At 43.8% G+C, this 20,088-nt stretch overlaps 1 protein-coding gene and 1 long non-coding RNA gene across 3 annotated transcripts; both read left to right on the forward strand.

Moving 5' to 3' along the window:
• The first annotated feature begins 3,661 nt into the window (after positions 1–3,661).
• On the forward strand, positions 3,662–8,381 carry LOC309365510. The gene is made up of 2 exons (XR_014166217.1): positions 3,662–3,871; positions 5,076–8,381. It is a non-coding gene; the product is annotated as an uncharacterized lncRNA (long non-coding RNA).
• A 3,321-nt stretch (positions 8,382–11,702) lies between these two features.
• LOC309365144 (EPM2A-interacting protein 1-like) lies at positions 11,703–19,532 on the forward strand. Of its 2 annotated transcripts, none has more exons than XM_081903333.1 (2): positions 11,703–15,172; positions 18,851–19,530. In XM_081903333.1, exons 1-2 carry the CDS (start codon positions 15,154–15,156, stop codon positions 19,486–19,488), a joined length of 657 nt encoding a protein of 218 aa, XP_081759459.1. In that variant the 5' UTR covers positions 11,703–15,153; the 3' UTR covers positions 19,489–19,530. The 2 variants fall into 2 exon arrangements, with proteins under 2 accessions (XP_081759459.1, XP_081759458.1); XM_081903332.1 differs by lacking the exon at positions 11,703–15,172 and adding an exon at positions 17,887–18,311 and having other exon boundaries at positions 18,851–19,532.
• Positions 19,533–20,088: the final 556 nt, after the last annotated feature.

Consider the following 20,088-nt stretch of genomic DNA (forward strand, 5'->3'; position numbering starts at 1 on the left):
GCAGGTGGGAATATAGATTGATATCCCCACTTGCCCCCCAATCTAAGGCAGTCGCACCTGGGGTAAACTGCCCTCTCTTTATATCAAGACAACTTTTACCATGGTTTTTACTAGAAGAACATATAAGGAGTTGGATATACTGCCTGACTCGGCAATCAGCCCCCCGGGCCCTGGTAAAAGACAAAGCAAAATCACAAATTACTTTCCTAAGATGGAGGAGGGTAAGAGTCCACAAAAAGAGTTAATTCTTGATGAAGTAATACCCCCCTCTCTTACTGTTCTTGATTGGACGTCTTATTCTAAAGAGATATATCAAGATACTGGAAATATTAACTCCCCATGCAGCCTAGCGCAAGAACTAGCTCTAGCCGAGGAACTTCAGGAGGGAAATACCTCTATTACTAAGGAACAGCTGCCCACGGAAGAAATTACATCAACCCATCAAAACCAGATACCTATTCCAAAATACTCTCAAACAGAATTGAGTGACGGCCGCCCTTTGGATTATTCCCTAGGAATAAGTACTGATCTAGCCAACATAAAAAATTACTTAACAATAACAAATGGGCTACTGCTGACGTTAGTAGAAAATTTCACACCTCAATTAAAAGAGATAAAATTAAATGATTTGCCCCAAGAACATAAAACAGTTGAGCTAGAGGGGACGAACAAACCAGTAATAAATAAGAATCTGCAAAGACACAACTCAAGGGTAAAAGTGAAGAAAAGTAAAAATATCAAAACAACAAGGAAAGTCAAGTATACCCGCAGTAATCGAAACATACATTGGCAGAAATTGTTTAAACTTCTGCCCTCGGCCCCAAATAAATCGACCACACGGGACAGTAAAAAGAAGGGTAAAAAGAGGGAAACAAAGATAGTTACACAGTAACCGGCTAAGGAGGACTTGCCAAGGCTGACTCCAGTAGCAAGTGAGAAGGCAGAAGTAACAATTCAGTCCCTGGATAACCAACTATTTAACAAACCTGATGCTGCGGAAGTAGAGGCCTCTACCTATGAAGGCAATAAAACACTTAGCAAATTGAACAGCGGGGAAGAGGAAGCGCTTAGTAGAGATGATACCCTCCTTCAGTCCTGGCAAGCTTCCAGACAGGAAAGAGATTGGAATTTGATCCTAAATCCCCAGAAATTGGTACTCACGAACTTCCCGAAGCCTAAGGGCTTCCTTACAGGGAAACAGCGAATAATGAACTTTGTATCTAGCCTAAATGACATACTGCCAGGAATGGTTAATTTTAATGACATCACCTCGGTGGAATATCTGTTAGGGTGTGAAACCTAAGACGCTGGCAAGTTAGCAGTGTTATGTGACTTTAAGTAGTCAAGCTTGTTAAGTTGTTAAGTTGCTCAATATATAAAGAGTGTTTGTTTTCTCTGCCTGAGGGACGTGAAGCAAAAATGTTTGAAAGCTCCGGAGGTGTTTCTGTTATCTTTCTGCAATAAACCTGTCTTTGGAAAGACAGGCTTCCCTGTGTCGTTATTCCTTTGCTACTGAGACTCTGAAGCTTGTACTGCAACAAGAATCTCTGCACTGGACTTAATTAATGCTCTGCAAAGAGAACTGTTGCTGGTTGCGCAGTGGAAGCGTTTACTGGACCAGTACACAAACTCTCTTAGGTTATGGATCCTTCTACGTTTCTACAGCTGTATTGTGTGCAGAGAAAGTGAAAGCAGCTTTCGGATGAGAGAAGACCGGCTTGGTCGTAAATCCAGCTCTTTTTTTTTTTTTTTTTAAATATTTTTTATTGAGTTTTCACATTTTATAGACATACACACACAAACACAGAACACAAAACAAAACATATATAATGTTCATTACCCTCTTTCCTTGACTTCCCCACATCTCTCCTTCCCCCATTCCAATTTCAATAGTTAATTCAGCAAGTTATTTCCTCTTCTCTCTATTATATTTTTATCCTCTGTTCTTAATATTTAACATCTCTTGTTGGGCTCAAGTTTACTTATCCTATTTTTACACATTAACTCCTTTCTCTAAGGTCGTCCTACCCTCTCTCCCACGAAATCCTCCCTTTTTATTAAACAATCCATATCAAAATTAAAAAGAACAAAAATCATAAATTTTTACTATTCTACTCTCCCCCTCCCTCCCTGGCCCGGTTTCTGTCCCTTCCCATATCACTATTCTAAAAGAACAGTTTCAGCCCGGATTTCTCACATCCGAGGCTCTCAAGCCCCAGTTAGTCTTTCTCCATCTGTTTTGTTGCTTATTGGCCTTCAGTTCTCGAAGGAGTTGTGTCCCAAGTTCCATCTTCTTTCCTTCCACCAAAGTCAGTAGCAATTGCTGCCAAGAATCTGCCAATCTCCCATGTTCAATCTTAAAGAAAAGGTCCCAATCATGCTTGTTCTTTCCTTCCACCGAATCAGTCAATAGCAATTGCTGCCATGGATCTGCCAGTCTCCCATATTCGAACTTGAGGAAGAAGTCCCAATCATGTTTATTTATTTTTTTGTATTCCAGTATTCCAGATATTCCAGGGGCTTCTTCCTTTGTCCTTCTCTCCTTTTGCAGATTTACGGTCCACTGGTCCTCTTCTTCAGTTGCTATGTTTCCTAAGGCTGCAGACTTTTGGTTGGTGCTTTCCATCTGAACATCCTCTCCTTCTTCTTCTTCTTCTTTTCCCCCTATTTCCAAAGCTGTCTCTTCTTTTCCGGCTGCCAGGTTTTTTTCCAACTTTGTATCGTCCGCAGAGTTGCTCAGTTTCAGATTCAAGGTCACAAGTTGTTTGCTCATATCTGCAGTCTGCTCTTGTAAAGTTCCCACGAGAAAAAACATCCTTTCTATCTCTGCCCATAATTTTCCTTCTGCAGCCATTGCAGTATCCTTTGTTCCCTCCAGGGGGATTGCCAGTCTAATAGTTCTTTTCCAGCAATTCGTTACTTTGTTGTTCAAAATACTTTGTTTCCAATCAGTTCAGATACAATATGTCACCTTAATCCAAAGAGAAATTTCTAAATATCACAGTTCCAGCCTCTAATCATCCGTTTAACAGCTCTTTTGACAGCTGTCAAACTTTCTCTTTTTTTTTCCCTCAGGCTCACACGCAGGACACTCCCGGGTCCAGAATGGGGGGAGGGGTTACACAAAAGCTTCTAATATTCCTCTTTCCTCTCCAGCACAATAACTTTTAATCCATTTCGTGCAAGTTGTTTTTCTAAACACCAAAGTCTTTCCACCTTAGTGCTCCTCTCCTTGCTTGAATCTTTTTGTGGGGGGGAGAGTGTGGACTTCCTTTTAGCACATCCCCCGGTCGTACTCCAATCAAAGGTAAAATTTTAGTGTCGAATTTTCGTTTTACTCACGGGTTCTTTGTTCCAGTCCAAATTTCAGGAAGGAAGACAGCGCTCTCCGGCCATGGCTCGCGGCTTCGCTCCGCCGAGGTAGCGATGGACTCTCAGCACCGCGCCGCACCCCAGTCCACTCCGCAGCCTTTAAAAAGGCTCTTCGCGGGTCGGGGAGGGCGTTTAAGGTGCCCACCGAGTCACCAGTCCGCAGGCTTCAGCGCCTGCGGTTTTTGAGGGTCCCCGTGTCGCCGGCACGGCAAGACCCGTCCTCTGTGGAGCCGATTCCCTCCGGAGCTCGGAGGGAATCCGCCATTACCGGATCGCGCTATCCCGGAAGTCCAGCTCTTAAAGGAACTGAGAGGCTGCAGAAAGTTGAGAGAGCTGCGTAAGTGAAGATTTACAGCTTCATTAGCTGCAAAAGGCTAGCTTGACCTCCCGTTGTGTTTTTGTTTTGTTAATAAAAACAGAGGACGGTGGTAGGTTGCTAGTGAAGAGACGGAGGGAAAAGGTTTAAAAGGCTTCAGAGGAGGCTGGAGGCGTCTGAAAAGTGAGTAAAACAAATCCCAAGGGGAAAGAGAAGCAAGGGCACACAGAGGGAGTAGCAGCAGACCCCAAGAATGGCAGTGGAAAATTTCCAGGTTCCCTTTACAAAGTTGAACTCTGCTAATTACGTGCAATGGTCTAAGAGGGTTCAAGTCTGGTTGGAAGCCAAAGAAGTGTGGGCTGACTATGTCCAGAGGCGAAAGCCGTTTGTGGCTGTTGCAGCAGATGCCACAGCAGAGCAACAGGCTGCTGCACATGCTCAGAACAGGGAACATGATAAAATGGACACTAAAGCTAGATGCATGTTGATGGTATCGATAGACGATTCCCAATTACCTCATGTGGAAAATTTAAGGTCTGCATTTGAAATTTGGGAAGCTCTTAGGCAAATTCACCATAGAGCCACGCCCGGAGAGAAGGTGAACATTATACGTGCTTTGTATGAGTTGAAACTGAAGCCAGGGGATAGTGTGGTTGAACACACGTCACAGATGACTGAGTATTTCAACCGACTGTCATCTCTAGGTGTGAATTTTCCTGAAAATATTAAAGTTTATACTCTGCTTAGCAGCCTGCATGCAGGGTTTGAAAACTTAGTACTAACTTTACAAGTTTTGCCAGAGGACCAGCTGAATATGAATTATGTGACTGGTAGATTGTGTGAGCAAGAATATCAACATCATCGAAAACGTATTGATAATTCAAATACCCCAAGGGTTGGATGTTCAGATAATTCCCAGCTTGGGGAAACTAGCAGGCAGAGCTGTAAGGAAGCCTCACAAGTGTCTGCTATGGCCAGCAAGTCATGTTTTCGATGTGGCAGCAGGTTTCATTTGATAGCAAAGTGCCCAGAAAAGCAACAGGAATTTCAACAGTCTAAGGCCAGTTTCCGGAGCTACAGGGGAAGACGACGTGAGAACTACAAGAATCAACGATCCAGAGGGGGAGCAGGTCTGATAAGGGACTATCTGCAATGGCAGCACAACAGAGTCCTAAAAGGAGCCAACAAACCTTGAAGTGGATTATTGACAGTGGAGCAAGTCACAGTTTAGTTCCAGTGACATCTAGTGGCAGCTTGATGAACTGCAAGACATTGCCAGTTGCAAAAACTGTGACTATAGCAGACAATAGTAAACGAGAAATGAACCTTAAAGGCACAATTTATGTTAATTGTTTGCAAACTAACCTTCCTTTTTTCGTTCTTCCAGGAATGAAGAATGGACTTTTGAGTGTGTCATGCCTGGTAAAAAGTGGTTTTAAGGTTGAGTTTGAAAATGATGTGTGCACCATTTCGAAACAGGGGAAGGAACTAGTTAAAATTCCCTGTGAGGATGGGCTTTTTGTTTTGGATGAAGAGCAGTTAGCAGCAGGTAGATGTTCAACAGGTGAAGCGCAAGCTAAGTGTGTAAATAAGGCTCCTCATACAGGTTGTGCACATCTACTACACAGAAGGTTAGCTCATATATGCTTTAAGTATGTAAGCAAGATGCCAGATTTAGCTGAGGAGTGTAACATTAAACCCTGTCCAAATTTTCTGGATTGTTGTGCTTGTAAACATGCTAAGGTTAAGACATGTAACTATCCTAGATCTGATAGAGTAAGCAAGAAACCCTTTGAACTTGTGCACACAGATGTGTGCGGCCCTATGCCAGTCAAATCGCTTGGAGGTGCGAGATTTATGCAAATTTTGGTGGATGATTTTTCAAGGGCTAGTTGGGTTTTCTTTCTGAAAGAAAAATCACAAGCAGCTTCCATCCTGATGGATTGGATTGAAGAAGTCGAATGTAAATTTGACACCAGGGTACGTAAAATACATTCAGATCGTGGTGGGGAATATGTGAACCACACGCTGGAGACGTGGTTAAAAAGGAAAGGTATAGTTCATAGACTTACCAATCCCTATTCACCACAGGAGAATGCAGTTGCCGAAAGAAATTTTCGAACATTACAGGAAGCCATTGCTGCTTTGCTGTTTGATTCTGGACTTCCACAGCAGTTTTGGGCTGAGGCTGCACTGTATGCAAATTATACTTTTAACAGAGTGTACAATAGCATAGTAGGCAACACTCCTTACTTCATGCTATTTGGGGAAAAACCAAAAATTGATCATCTAAGAGTTTTTGGATGTCGTGCTTATGTGCTGGTGCCTAGGGCACAACGTAGGAAAGGCGATCCTAGATCTAAAGAAATGTTTTTCTGTGGTTATCAAGCAAACACAAAAGGTTGGAGATTTCTGAATGTAGAAGGCAATCAAACGAAAATCACAATCAGCAGAAGTGCGGAATTTTGTGAACAGGATGGTTGGAATAAAATTCATGGAAATCCTGACATACTATTTGATGTGGTGAACAGTAACAATGAAACTCAGGCCCCAGGGCAGGTATTAGTTCCAGAACAGGCTGAGGAATTTGAGTCTGAGGACGAGGGTGAGAAATTGTCTAGTTCACCCAAGTCTGTAAAGTCAGAATCTTCTAGCTCTAAAAGTTCACCTGTACAGCAAGAGAGACGTGTAAAGTCAGAATCTTCTAGCTCTAAAAGTTCACCTGTACAGCAAGAGAGACGTGTAAAGTCAGAATCAGAAAGTTCTTCAACTACTAGTGACAAACAGGTGACAACTAGTGATTCTGGGTCAGAGGGGGAAACTGAAGGAACATCACAGGAACTGTTAAGGCGTTCCAAGCGTGCCAACAAAGGTATACCTCCTGAAAGGTACCAAGCTATTAGTGTTTGGGCTGGTTTGGCAAATTGCGAACCTGAAAGTTTTGAGGAGGTTGAGCAATTACCCCAGGAGGAGGCCAGTAGGTGGCGTGAGGCCATGCAAAAAGAGTTGAATTCTATGAAAGAACTGGGTGTGTTTTCCATCACCAAACTGCCAGAAGGTACCAAGGCAGTAAGTTGTAGGTGGGTGTACAGGATAACGACAACAGCGATGGGGAAACCAGAGTACAAAGCAAGGCTTGTAGCTCGAGGTTTTATGCAAAGAGAGGGGTTACATTATTCCGAAGTCTATGCACCCACTTTAAGGAGTGAAACCCTACGGGCACTATTAGCAGTTGCTGCTCAGAAAGGGTTCAAAGTGAATCAATTTGATGTCTCTACAGCTTATCTTCATTCAGACTTGGCTGAAGAGCTCTATATGGAGCTACCGCCAGGATTGAAAGTTGGTAAATCAAATCAGGTATGGAAACTACATAAATCTATTTATGGACTCAAGCAATCTGCTCATAATTGGAATGAGTGCTTGAATGACGTTTTGGTAAGCATTGGTTTTAGCAGGAGCAAGGCTGACAATTGCTTATATTTCAGAGGTTCAGGAGATGCTCAAGAATCTTTGCTTGTTTATGTAGATGACCTGATTTATACTTCAAAGACACAAGAACAAGTAAAAAAACTAGCCAAGGAGTTAAATAAACACTTCAAAGTTAAGAATCTTGGTGATGTGAAGGTCTATCTTGGTGTTCAGATAGATAGGACCAAAAATGGCAGTTTCCTACTGAATCAAAAAGGCAAGATATTGCAAATGTTGAAAAAGTTTGGCATGACGGAGTGTGCAGGTGTTAGAACACCAATGGAAATGGGTTTTGTAAAAGACAATGAGTTCAAGGATAGTGCTGAATTCAAGCGTGCTGAAATTTTTCAGTCAGCACTGGGAAGCTTACTTCATCTTTCGCAATGGAGTAGACCAGATATTGCTTACGCTGTTAACTTACTCAGCAGAGAAGCTTCAAAACCTAGTGTAAATGCATGGAAAGGAATTCAAAGAGTGTTAAGATATTTACAATACACCAAAGATTTTTGCCTTGAATTATCTTCTGAAGGACAAGCACAGATTACTTGTTGGGCAGATAGTGATTGGGCAAATTTAAAGGATAGAAAATCAGTGTCTGGCTGTGTAATAAAATTTGGTAACTCTCTGATTGGGTGGAGATCCAAGAAACAGAACCTGATTGCTTTGTCGTCAACAGAAGCTGAGTTCTGTGCCTTATCTGAGTTATGTAGAGATCTAGAATTTTACAAATGCTTGGCACAAGAGATGTATGAAAAGGCCATCACTCCAATCACTGTATGGGGTGATAATCAACCGTGTCTTAAGTTAGCACAAAATGGGCAGTTTAAAGGTCGTACTAAACATTTGGATATCTGCTTTCAAAATGTTTGTCAAACGGTAAAAGCAGGAACTGTTAAATTAAATTACTGTCCCAGTCATGAAAATCAAGCTGATGGTTTTACAAAACCGCTTGGGTTTCAGCGGCATGAAAACTTTTGTGAAGAAATGGGTCTGAAGTAATTTTGTTTTTGTATTGCCAGCAAGAGGGGGTGTTAGGGTGTGAAACCTAAGACGCTGGCAAGTTAGCAATGTTATGTGACTTTAAGTAGTCAAGCTCGTTAAGTTGTTAAGTTGCTCAGTATATAAAGAGTGTTTGTTTTCTCTGCCTGAGGGGCATGAAGCAAAAATGTCTGAAAGCTCCGGAGGTGTTTCTGTTATCTTTCTGCAATAAACCTGTCTTTGGAAAGACAGGCTTCCCTGTGTCGTCATTCCTTTGCTACTGAGACTCTGAAGCTTGTACTGCAACAAGAATCTCTGCACTGGACTTAATTAATGCTCTGCAAAGAGAACTGTTGCTGATTGCGCAGTGGAAGCGTTTACTGGACCAGTACACAAACTCTCTTAATATCTACATTATGATGGTCACTCAGTGAGAGCACTGACTACTTTTAGGGATCAGAACCTGGCCAAGTTTATTCTTAGGTCAAGACCTGCCTTCTTAAAAGCACAGATAACAATACTTAGGCTCTTTGAAAATAAGGCTCCTTTGAGCCCCCTTTTGAAAACTAAGCAGGCAAATCTTAGAAAGGGGAAACAACTCTCAAAATTTTGGCCTGACAAACAGAATCCGCAATGCCTTGTGAGCAAAGGTGAGGATTTCTTTACTATGGAAGAAAATATCCTAATTGACAAATTCTGGATGTTCCCACCATTAATACAAACTGACATCTTGGGAAGACTAGACAAGCTAAGAGATAAGCTGGCCGAGAGAGCTTCAGGCAACGAGGTTATTAAGGGAGACCAAAAAAAGACCACAACACGTAACCTTCAGATTAAAGCGGAGATTAACTTTCCACCAAGAGAGAATGTGCCACCCTTCAAGGAGAGCACTCCATCACCCCCCCCCGAAGAAGAAATATCCCTAAGGTGACCCCACCAGACGTATGGGACAAAATGAGATACCTAGATGAAACAGAACTGGGCCAAAATCAGGCCGCAACAGAATATCCACAGAAGGAATTTATGCATAATAAAGATCCGGTGTTCACAAACGTGAGCACTTTGCATCCACCTATTGAAATCGTAGAGCGGCTGGATAGCCCGCCATACAAAGACGATAGGCGACCGATACATAGAGCGACAAACCCTAAAAGTACGTTAGCTAATAATTGACAAAGACTCGACTATGATAAAGCCAATCTTAAATTTTTATCATGGAACATTGCTGGTTGGCTCAACAAGGCGACTGACCAATCATTTGTCAATTTTATTCAAGATCATGATATAGTCTTCCTGCAAGAGACATGGCTAACAGGGGACGTAGATGTAAATGGTTTTGCCTCATTTTCGCTCGCAGGTTCACCAAGCAACAAAGGGGGACGAGTTAAGGGAGGGCTAGGCATTCTAATATCCACAAGGTTGAGAGCATCTTTCGTCGAGTTGGAGCCTCTGAGCAGTGTGGCCATGGCATTATTAATGAAATGCAGATATTGCACACTTCTATTGATTAATATATATGCCCCTCCCCAAAGAGGCAAGCAGCTTATCAAAAATATCTGGCATAGGCTAGAATCATATGTCGATGAGCTAATGAATCAAACTCCTGCAGCGGCAGTGCTGCTGGCTGGGGATTTAAATGCCAGAATTGGCCAATCAGACGAAGCGTTATATGCTCATTTCCATGACGTACCTCCCATTTCTGAAGAAGCCCATTCTATTCCCCCAAGGCTCTCAAAAGACAAGGGCTGCAACTATGCAGGCCTATGCCTTCTACGTTTTTCCAACAATCTGGATCTGACTGTATTAAATGGTCGTGTCGACAGAGAACCCAGTGGGGAATTTACATTTATATCCAACATGGGAGCCTCCACTATCGATTACGTCCTGGTGTCATCTAACCTTTTGAGCAGAGCACGGGAATGTAAAGTGGTGGAGAGGGTTGACAGCGACCATCTACCGCTCTGTTTAATACTGGATGTAAGAAAAGATTTATTTTGCTCTGATAAACTTGTAGCCCCATATTTTGAAAACATGGAGCTAAGATACTCACGTATCAAATGGTCCAGCAAATTGAGTGATGAAATATCGGAAAGACTTCACTCAGATACTTTTCTTGCTAGAAAGGAGAACCTCGTTAATTCCCCAACTCCTGAGGCTAGATTAGACATGTTCCGGGAACTGATTTCGTCCCTACAACCTTATCTGACCAACAAAAAAACGCCATGGCAATCTCTACACTCTAATAAATCCAAACCTTGGTTTGACCAAGAATGCATGGCTATGAAACGCCTCCTGCTGGATAAGTACAGGAACTATAGAGCAGCGAACTTACCTTCGCTTCCATTAGACTGGTTTGAGTTAAAACACAGTTATAAAGCTTTGATTAACAAGAAAAAGCTCCAGGCACAAAGGGAGGAATGGCAGTGCCTAGTGGAGGCCTCCCAAAGGAAAGATTCTGCCACGTTTTGGAAAACAATTGCAAAAAGCTGGAGAGACTCCCCGATTGAAATTGAATACTCTATACCCGCTGGAGCATGGGAGGCCTATTTCCTCTCATTATATTCATCAAATCAACTGGTCCCAGTTCTGCTTCCTGCTTCAAGTGAATTTGGCAAGGAATGGCCCCCTGTGACCACAGAAGAAATTACTGGCCTTATTCAATCTCTTAAATCAGGGAAAGCCCCGGGTGCTGATAATATCCCACCAGAAATTCTTAAGGCAAATGTTGAATGGTGGGCCCCTGTGCTAGCCGCCTTGTTCACTAGTATAAATCAAGCGGCTATTATCCCCGAGGACTGGGGTTTAGCCATCATCATTCCAATATTCAAGAAAGGAAACAGAACTGAGCCAGCTAACTACAGACCAATCAGTCTATTAAGTATTATTAGTAAACTGTATGCTGCTCATTTATGTGATAAATTAGTGGAGTGGATGGAAAGAGAGCATATTCTATCAGAAGCTGGCTTTAGAGCAAAGCTGGCTTTAGAGCAAGCTGGCTTTAGAGCAAAGCATTCAACCATAGACCAGGCCCTTATCCTTCAACACCTGGCAGATAAATATTCTAGAAAAGGGGGGTCTTTATATGCAGCTTTTGTCGATTTTAAATCGGCTTTTGATCTAATACCAAGGGATAGACTCTGGGAAAAGCTTGGCACTACAAACATAGATAAACACTTATTACGCCTTATTCGTGGTCTATACGAAAACACCAGGGTGAGGGTAAGATGCGATCGGTCAGGCCATCTAATTAAAGAAATTCAAACGCACTATGGGGTTAAACAAGGATGTGTCCTCGCGCCAATGCTATTTAATTTCTACATCAACTCTCTAGCAGTAAACATGGCAAAAGAAAATGCCCACCCTCCCAAACTGGCAGGTTTGCCCCTCCCGGTGCTTCTGTATGCGGACGACGCAGTCCTACTCTCCTTTTCCTGCGTTGGCTTGAGGAAGCTTTTGAGATCACTTGCTGACTATTGTCAAGCGGAACAACTATCAATAAATTACAGCAAATCTAAAATTATGGTGTTTTCAAAAAAAAGAAGGAAACACAAATGGAGAATAAAGGTAGCAACTTTCAAATACCTGGGAATAACTTTTCAGGAAAGGGTCTCGTGGCACCAACAGATGAAAAACGCCATTGCCAACGCAGGAAGGGCCAATAAAGCCCTTACAAGATTTTTTCACGGGAAAGGGGGTAAATACGTTCCGGCAGCCTTCCAGGTTTTTGCTGCAAAAATACTCCCACAACTCACTTATGGATCCCAGGTTTGTAGTTTTAAAAATTTTGCACCTATGGAGGCATTTCAAACAAAATTCTATAGGTGTCTATTGGGGATCCCCCCCTGTGTATCTAATATAGCTGTCCGCTTAGAAGTTGGACAACCACCCGTTAACGCGCGGTTGTGGATTCTAAAGATACACTATTGGTTAAAACTTATTTTTTCCCCGGCCAGTCTGGCTCCTTTAACACTCTTAGACACCTTTCATTCTACCTGGAAAGCTTCCCTGTTTGAAAAGATAAGAAGCTTGGGATTCTCCCCGCAGATCTTGATAGCGGCAGGATATGAGAGAGCCAAAAGTCAAGTGCTTCAACGCATTAGGGACATAGAGTTGCAATGTCATATGGGCAAAATGGATAAACATGCCATAATTAGAGACTTTGGGAGAGGGTTTTCACCCGCAAATTATCTGGCTGATTTACAAATTCCTAAGTACAGACACTCCTTTACCCTGGCCAGATTCAACGTTCTGCCCTCTGCCCTGCTGCTAGGCAGATATGAGGGCAAACCATATGAGTCACGTGTTTGCCCATGTGGCTCATCGGAAGTGGAAACAAGTCTGCATGTATTGCTGCACTGTAGTTACTACGAGGATCTACGCCTGACCTTTATTGCCCCAGTTCTACAAAAGCTTAAACAGGAACCAGAACTCCAACGTATGAGAGCCTTGGTAGAAGATAAGGTTCCTGAAATTACGATCAATGTTGCCAAATTCTGTATAGCCGCTATTAGGCGTAGGAAACAAGAGCTTTCCAATGTCAATATGCAGGGGAAGGCAAATATTTAATTTTATTTATGCTGTCTAATTTTAAATTGCTGTTATGGCCTAATCTGTATTGAAATTGTCCTTTGTTTTTTCCGGTGTTATGCTTCGCTGACTAGCTGTACGAGTTAATCTGGTCTGTGACCGTTTAATAAAATTTGATTTGAACTCACATGGAAGAGAAACCATTTAAATGTATTGAATGTGGAAAGAGCTTCGGTGAAAGTGGGAAACTTAGAAGACATCAACGAACTCACATGGAAGAGAAACCATTCAAATGTATTGAATGTGGAAAGAGCTTCAGTGCAATTGGGAGACTTAGAAGACATCAACGAACTCACACAGGGGAAAAATCACAGATACTTTAATAAACCGTATAGGTGTTTTTTACCTTTCCTTCTATGCTTCCTTGTAATACTGATAAAATCAAACCACGCCAATGCTTTTAGCCCCAGAAGAGGAGCTCCCCTTGGTGTCAGGTGAGGGGTCCAAGGGAGCATCTGGAGCCCTGCCTTCCCTTCTGTCCCTGGCCCCTTCCCCTCCGCTCTCTGCCATCCCTGTGCCACTCTTGACTCCACAGCAGGAGACTGGATCTGTCTGTGATGGTGAGATGTCCTGGCTGGTTGAAGGACCACTTCCTGTTTCCTGGAGCTCCATCCTGCCTTCTCATGCAAGGTGGAGTCATGAAGCAGGCGAAGACTGAGCACACCTAAGGGTGGCGCAGTGGGTGGGTGGGATTCTGCTTAACCTTTCCCCGTCTGCTCCTTTTCTGGATCCAAATCCCCACACAAAAAGGGGCTTTGTGAGGGCGCAATCAATGTTATGGAGCTGCCCTGAAAATCATTGCTTTGTGACCGTAAGAGGCCCTTCTCAAAAAAACAAGCATCAAGAGAATTTAAGCTACAGAATTTAAAACAAACAGATAATTACAAAAAAAGAAAGCAGTCTGGTGCCACATTGCGTAGGAGTTAGTTTAACACACTCTACCTGGGGCTGCCTTTGAAAAGAGCTCAGAAAGTTCAACTGGCTGAAAGAGCTGCAGACACATTACTGACCAGGGCTGGCTATAGGCAGCATAGGACTCCCATATGAGAACAGCTCCGTCTGCCTAATTGTCTGTTTCTGGACACAATGTGCTGATTATCACCTATAAAGTCCTGCTTTGCCTAATTCAAAAATGCCATGTCCTGTATTGATAGTTTTGTCCAGTATTTCAGATCTATCTCTCCCCCCTCTCTCTCTGCCAAATTAGGGATCCTCTCCAAGCACCTGTGTTTGAAAGGGGGGGTGTGTGTGTGTGAAAAGTCCTGCATTTAAACTCTGGGTAGCCAAGCACAGACAGACTGACAGATTCATGAGTATCTGGGTTCGTGCATGCATGTGTGACAAATTCCAGGGGGCCCATCCTGTGAGGCTGCCGGAGATTGGAATGGATTGTTTTGAAGTCACTTCAGTACCAGGTGGAAAGAGAAAACCAACTGTCCACCAACGCCCCTCCCTGCCCTGCCCTGCCCTGCCCTGGATTCACCACCCTGTTCCTTGTTTTACTGCCCTGTATTTTGCCTCACACTTACTAAGCTAAATTTTGGCTTAGTTTTGGTTTAGCAAACCAGACTAACATGCCACCTTCAAACCTGAAATATTTTTTCCTCCCGTTTTGGTTTGGAAGTTGGAGGAAAGTCAGATTCATGATCTGCGACTGCCCATTTATTTGGACTTTTCAGCACTGTGGCCGCTGTCGCCCCTAAGCTCACGTCAGCAATGTCTAGGCAACACGATGACCATGTATATACGCAATGGACAATCTTTACAGCATTCCTTCAAACCATAACAAGTACAAAATGAAATCTTTAGTCTCAAAGTCTCTGGAAATCTTTCAATGAAGTGAGGAACCAGACTTTGCAGGATGAAAGACAAGCTGTGAAGCTTTGTGTATTCGGCAAATATGATGTCCAACACTGAACAGTGATTCCAGATATTGACTACTGTTTTGTGGAATTCTTGTCAGCGTGGTGGGAGGATATAGAATTGCTTCATAAACTGAAAATAAAGTTTTGCAGACTATGATCTGCATGACATACCACTTTACAAAAATTATAAACTAGAATACAAACAGTAATGAAAAAGAGTACATACCCCATCTTATTTCGAAGGAATGTATGTAAATGAAAATACCAAATGCTATGGAACAGTGCTCATGTAATAATGTTGTCACTGCTACTAACAATATTTTTTGAAAAACATATAAAGCCAACTCCAGGTGGTGCTAATAACAAGGAGGTTGAGTTTAAAGGTACAGTGCAAAGTAACAATACAAATACAAGGAGTCTGGGATTAAAGGAGCAGTGTAAAGTTACAGACAAAATACTTTTTGAATGTTGTCTAGATTTCTACAACTGATTTAGGGTATTTTTACGCTGCTGATTCAGGAAATGGCATTCGTTTTTCTCCATCAGGTCAAGTTTACTGTAAACTGAATGGTGGGCATTGATAAAGGTAAGTTCACGTAAATTGCATGTTGCTTCACCATTTTTCAAACTTCAGGGCTTGAACTTCCGTTTCTTGGAACTCCAGGAATGCTCAGCGGCAGGGAGGTCTCTCTTCAGAGTCCAACAGTAGTCAGCCATCATGACTGCGTCCCAGCGACCCTGATACCTGGTCTCCATCTCTTTCATGTCCTGATGGAGTCTCTCCCCCTGCTCGTCACTCATTGAACCCAGGTTCTCAGGAAACCGGTCCATATGTGAAAATAGGTAGTGCATCTTGACGTTCATGTTGCAGCCCAGGTTTCTGAAAGCAGTCAGCATGTTGACAAGTTCTGCGTAATTTCTGGCCTTATTGTTGCCAAGAAAGTTCATCACTGCCAGAACAAATGCCTTCCACGCCTCCAGTTCCACTTTGTTCATTGAGTTTCCGAACTCTGGATCTCGGATGAGCTGATGGATCTGAGGACCGTCAAAGATGTCAGCTTTCAACTTCTCCATGGTCAATCCTGGAAACGCCTGGCACAAGTAAGTGAAGCAGTCACCATCCTTGTCCAGAGCCTTGGTGAACTGCTTGATTAAGCCGAGCTTGATGTGCAGCGGTGGGAAGAGTATTCTGTCTCTGTCCACCAGAGGGTCATTGATGACGTTCCTTTCTTTGCAAGGCACCAATTCCTCCTGCACAGGCCGTGTAATGCTGAGCACGGTCCCTACTATCCCACATGCACAGAAAACACAGGTACTTGGTGAAGCCAGACTGTTATCCCAACAAAAAGTTCACCATCTTCAGGTCAACACAAATAAACCACTTATGCTGATCATAACCAATTTTCTCCAGCACATACTTCACCGCTTCATAGTTCTCCTTCAGTGTATTCGAGTGAGCCAGGGGTATAGAGGCAAACTGGTTGCCATTGTGTAGCAGAACACATTTCAGTGATCGCTTGCTGCTGTCAATGAACAGTCTCCAATCTTTGGGTTCGTACTGTGGCACTCCAAGCTTGAGCAGAAGCCACACAATATCTGCACAGTACACCAAGTCCTTCTCTTCCAAGAAAAAACGGAGGTACTCTTGATGCCTGTTGCGGAAGAAGCTGATGCGAGCACTGTCAGAGAGGAGGTTTTTTCCCTTCAATCTGGATGCCAACAGTCCAGCAGAGTCTTTTGACAAGCTGAGGTCGCGAACTAGATAATTCAGCTCCTTTTGGGAAAATGGATGTGGAGCATCATCTTCAATAACCACTTCTTCTTCTTCATGTCCTTCAACACTGGAGGCATCTTCGTCACTAATGTCAGGAAGTTCTCCGAAGATGGGCACTAGAATTTCATCACAATGAGCTACAGGACGACATGCTGATTGAAGAGCAGGATACTTCATGGGGCGGCTGCCCCATTAACTTAGTTTTGATCCCCCAACTTTATGCTTTGCCGCACCAATTTATGAAAGATTTCAAGGTTTTATGACTTCAAACTGATCCCTTTTCGACATAATCACCCAGAACTATCGGACCTGAATACTTCTTGTCATTAAAACAATCATTTCCAATCAAAACAATTATTCAACATGGCATTTTACCCCCACCAACTTCTTCTAAAATGCTCCACACAAGCGTAAGGTAAAGGTAAAGGTACCCCTGCCCGTACGGGCCAGTCTTGACAGACTCTGGGGTTGTGCGCCCATCTCACTTAAGAGGCCAGGGGCCAGCGCTGTCCGGAGACACTTCTGGGTCACGTGGCCAGCGTGACAAAGCTGCATCTGGCAAGCCAGCGCAGCAAACGGAAATGCCGTTTACCTTCCCGCCAGTAAGCAGTCCCTCTTTATCTACTTGCACCCGGGGGTGCTTTCGAACTGCTAGGTTGGCAGGCGCTGGGACCGAACAGCGGGAGCGCACCCCGCCGCAGGGATTCGAACCACTGACCTTTCGATCGGCAAGCCCTAGGCGCTGAGGCTTTTACCCACAGCGCCACCCGCGTCCCTCACACAAGCGTACATGTGAACAAAAACGTAAAAAAAGACATGTGGCCATAGCTCAAAAACTTGACCTGATTGAGCAAAACCAATGTGATTTTTGGATTCAGTGCATCAGATTCGTCCTGAATCAACTGAAAAAACACAGACAACAAAATTGTTGTTGACCAGTGAAATGAAATTTGAAACAATTAAAGTCTAACTTAGAGTTGAGACCCCCTGGATAAATGGTTTGAAACATGAAAAGAAACCGTGTTTCTTGCTGCCGTAACTGTCACTCATAATATTTTCTGATGCTAATTGCCTTCTGATTCACCCATAAAACTGTAAATAATAGATCTGTATCTGAATGATTATGAGAAACAAAATGTTCTACCAGAGGTGCCTCCAAATTAGCATTATTAATACATGATCGGTGTTCACCAATCCAAACCCCCACAGCTCGATAAATTGCCAGCTGCTGCCTTTGCTGCCTTCGTGTGTTGTGATGGTGGCAGCAGCGGCAGAGGCAGCAACCCTCTCATTCCACTAACGAAAGGAACCTCTGAAGCCTGGTGCTGGGCTGGCTCCCTCCACCATCCCTCCACTTGGATACCCACTCACACACAGAGAGAGGCCCATGCACCCTCTTGCCTTCCCTCACATTGCGCACTGCCCTCAACCTCAACTTGCCCTCTTGGTCAGGCTGCTGAGAGGGGGGGAGGGGGGGCTTCTGCTGGGCCAGAGCCGCTTCTCTTCCGGGCAACACCCCCCTCCACACCCCAATCCCTTTTGTGTTCCGAGCGGCTGTGTTGCAGGGCCCCCGGGTAACATATAAATACCCTCTATTTAAAACTTTTTCTTATCAGGCGATCATCGAAATTTTTATTTATGGACATATTACTGACATATTTTTTAGCTGCTTTTGGGGGGCCCTCCTCACCTGTGCCCCTAGTGGGGGCTTTCCTCGCTGTCCCCTAACTATGGCCCTGACCCCAATCACTGCAGCCTGTGTGGGAAAGCCTTGAGGAGCTCACTGTGTGCAAGGGGGCTTTCCCAGGAGAGAAGCTGTACTGGTGCTCCGAGGGCAGGAAGAGCTTTGGCTGGAAATCGTTGCTCCCTTCACACAAAAGGATCCACATGGGGAAGAAGCCATCCAGGTGCTCTGAGTGCAGGGAGAGCTTGGGGGTCAGAATCCACACAGGTGAGAGAAACCTTCCCATTGCCCTGACTGCAGTTAGAGCTTCAGACAGGTAGCCCCTCTCTCCTGACACACGGGAGAACCCACACGAGGAGAGGGGGAGAAGAAGGATCTGAAATATTTCCCTTGAAGCTTGAATTGGTTTTTATTTTTTTTATTTGTTTTATTTGATGTGTTGTGAAGCGCTTTGAGGCTTTTTCTTTAAAATAGAAAGCGGTATAGAAATGAAATGAATAATAAGGATAATCTCATTGCCAAAAGTAAAAAATGGCACCTCGGCATTCCATTGTGGCGACCGTAGCCTAGGTTTAAGGTGCCATTTAGCAATTAACTGATAGATATCTGAGTTTTTAATCCTGCCATGGAAGGATGTCATCAGCAGGGCTTCCTCTCCCACTAATAAGGCTGAAGGGGGCTGAAGCACAAGATGGCGGTTGTGGAGCCTTGGTTTCCAGTATTTTCTCTTGATTATAATTATATCATCACTCCCCTTACCCTGGAAGAAATCCAGTTAACCGCTCCACCTGTTTCTTTGTTGTTAGATCATTTGGTTGCAATGCCGTCGCACAAGAAGAGGAAGATAGATTTGGAGTGCCGCATTTTCAATAAGAAATGGACACAAGACTATTTCTTTGTGGAGCTGAAAGGCATGCCCGTGTGCCTCATTTGTGGTGAGGCCCTTTCCATCCTGAAGAAAGCCAACCTGCAGAGGCACTACAGGACGAAGCACATCCAGTATGAGGAGTTCCAAGGGCAGCTGCGCGAGGAGAAGGTCAAGGCGCTGAAAATGGACCTGCACGCCCAGCAAGGCATCGCCCCAGAACCAAGGAAGGAAATGGACAGCGTGGAGCAAGCCAGCTTCGTGGTGAGCGAGCTGGTCTCCAAAAAGCTTCGCCCGCTCTCCAGAGGCGAGCTGGTGAAGGAGTGCATTGTGGCCACCGCCGCTCTCTTGGCCCCAGAGAAGCTGAAGCTCTTTGAGAGCGTGAGCTTCTCTCGCAGGAGGGGGCCAGCTCACAGCAAGAACTCGACTCGGGGAATGGAGGGGTCTCTGGCAAGGGATCCCTGGGGCCCCCGATTACCAGAGGTGAACTTGGAAAGCCAGCTGCTAGCGGCCACATTGTTGATGCCGCCAGGCAAAAGTGAGCTTGAAAAAGAAACACAGCCACAAGTGTCACACTGAAAAGCTGCTGTGTTGAATGTTTATCATTATTTTATATATATTCTCTTCTTTTTTTTTCTTCCTAAGTTCTTCTTCATCATAATTTTATCATTTGTACGCCACCCATCTAACTGCGTTGCCCTACTACTCTGGGTGGCTTCCAACAAAATATTAGAAACACAAGAGCCCTCAAACAGTTAAACCTTCAGCTATGAAGTTATATAATTTTTACTTTTTTATCTTGCAGATTATAGAAGATGGTTCTGGAATTGGTTGGCTCTGCCTAACACTTCCTCTTGCTCTGCCAAGCAATGGGCATCAGTCCCCACTGCTTCTGTTTGGACCCCACTCCCCACAAAATAGATTTTTCCAATGGGTCACTGGCCTTTCATTTAACAAATAACGAAAGGTTCCCCACAGCAGAGTGTTTAAGTGTAGGCTGGTGCCAAAGGTTCCTTTTTTTCCTTTTTTTCTTCTGTGAAAAAAGGTTCCTTTTTATTCCTTTTTTTCTTCTGTGACTGACCTTCAAGAAAGCGACCTGGTGGTGAGGCAGGGATTGGGTGATCTTTCCTCTTCGAGGCACAGTTTGTTCCTTTGTACGTTCAAACATGAATAGTAAAA

The sequence above is a fragment of the Podarcis melisellensis genome (assembly GCF_964234715.1).
Source record: "Podarcis melisellensis genome assembly, chromosome: 2".
Lineage (NCBI taxonomy): Eukaryota > Metazoa > Chordata > Lepidosauria > Squamata > Lacertidae > Podarcis > Podarcis melisellensis.

Bases quoted from the DNA above. Each gene is read 5' to 3' on its own strand.
- LOC309365144 (XM_081903332.1), top strand. From the start codon at position 18,248: ATGGGGAAGAAGCCATCCAGGTGCTCTGAGTGCAGGGAGAGCTTGGGG. The intron at 18,312-18,850 runs GTGAGAGAAACC...CTTTGTTGTTAG, and splicing joins GGGGGTCAGAATCCACACAG to ATCATTTGGTTGCAATGCCG.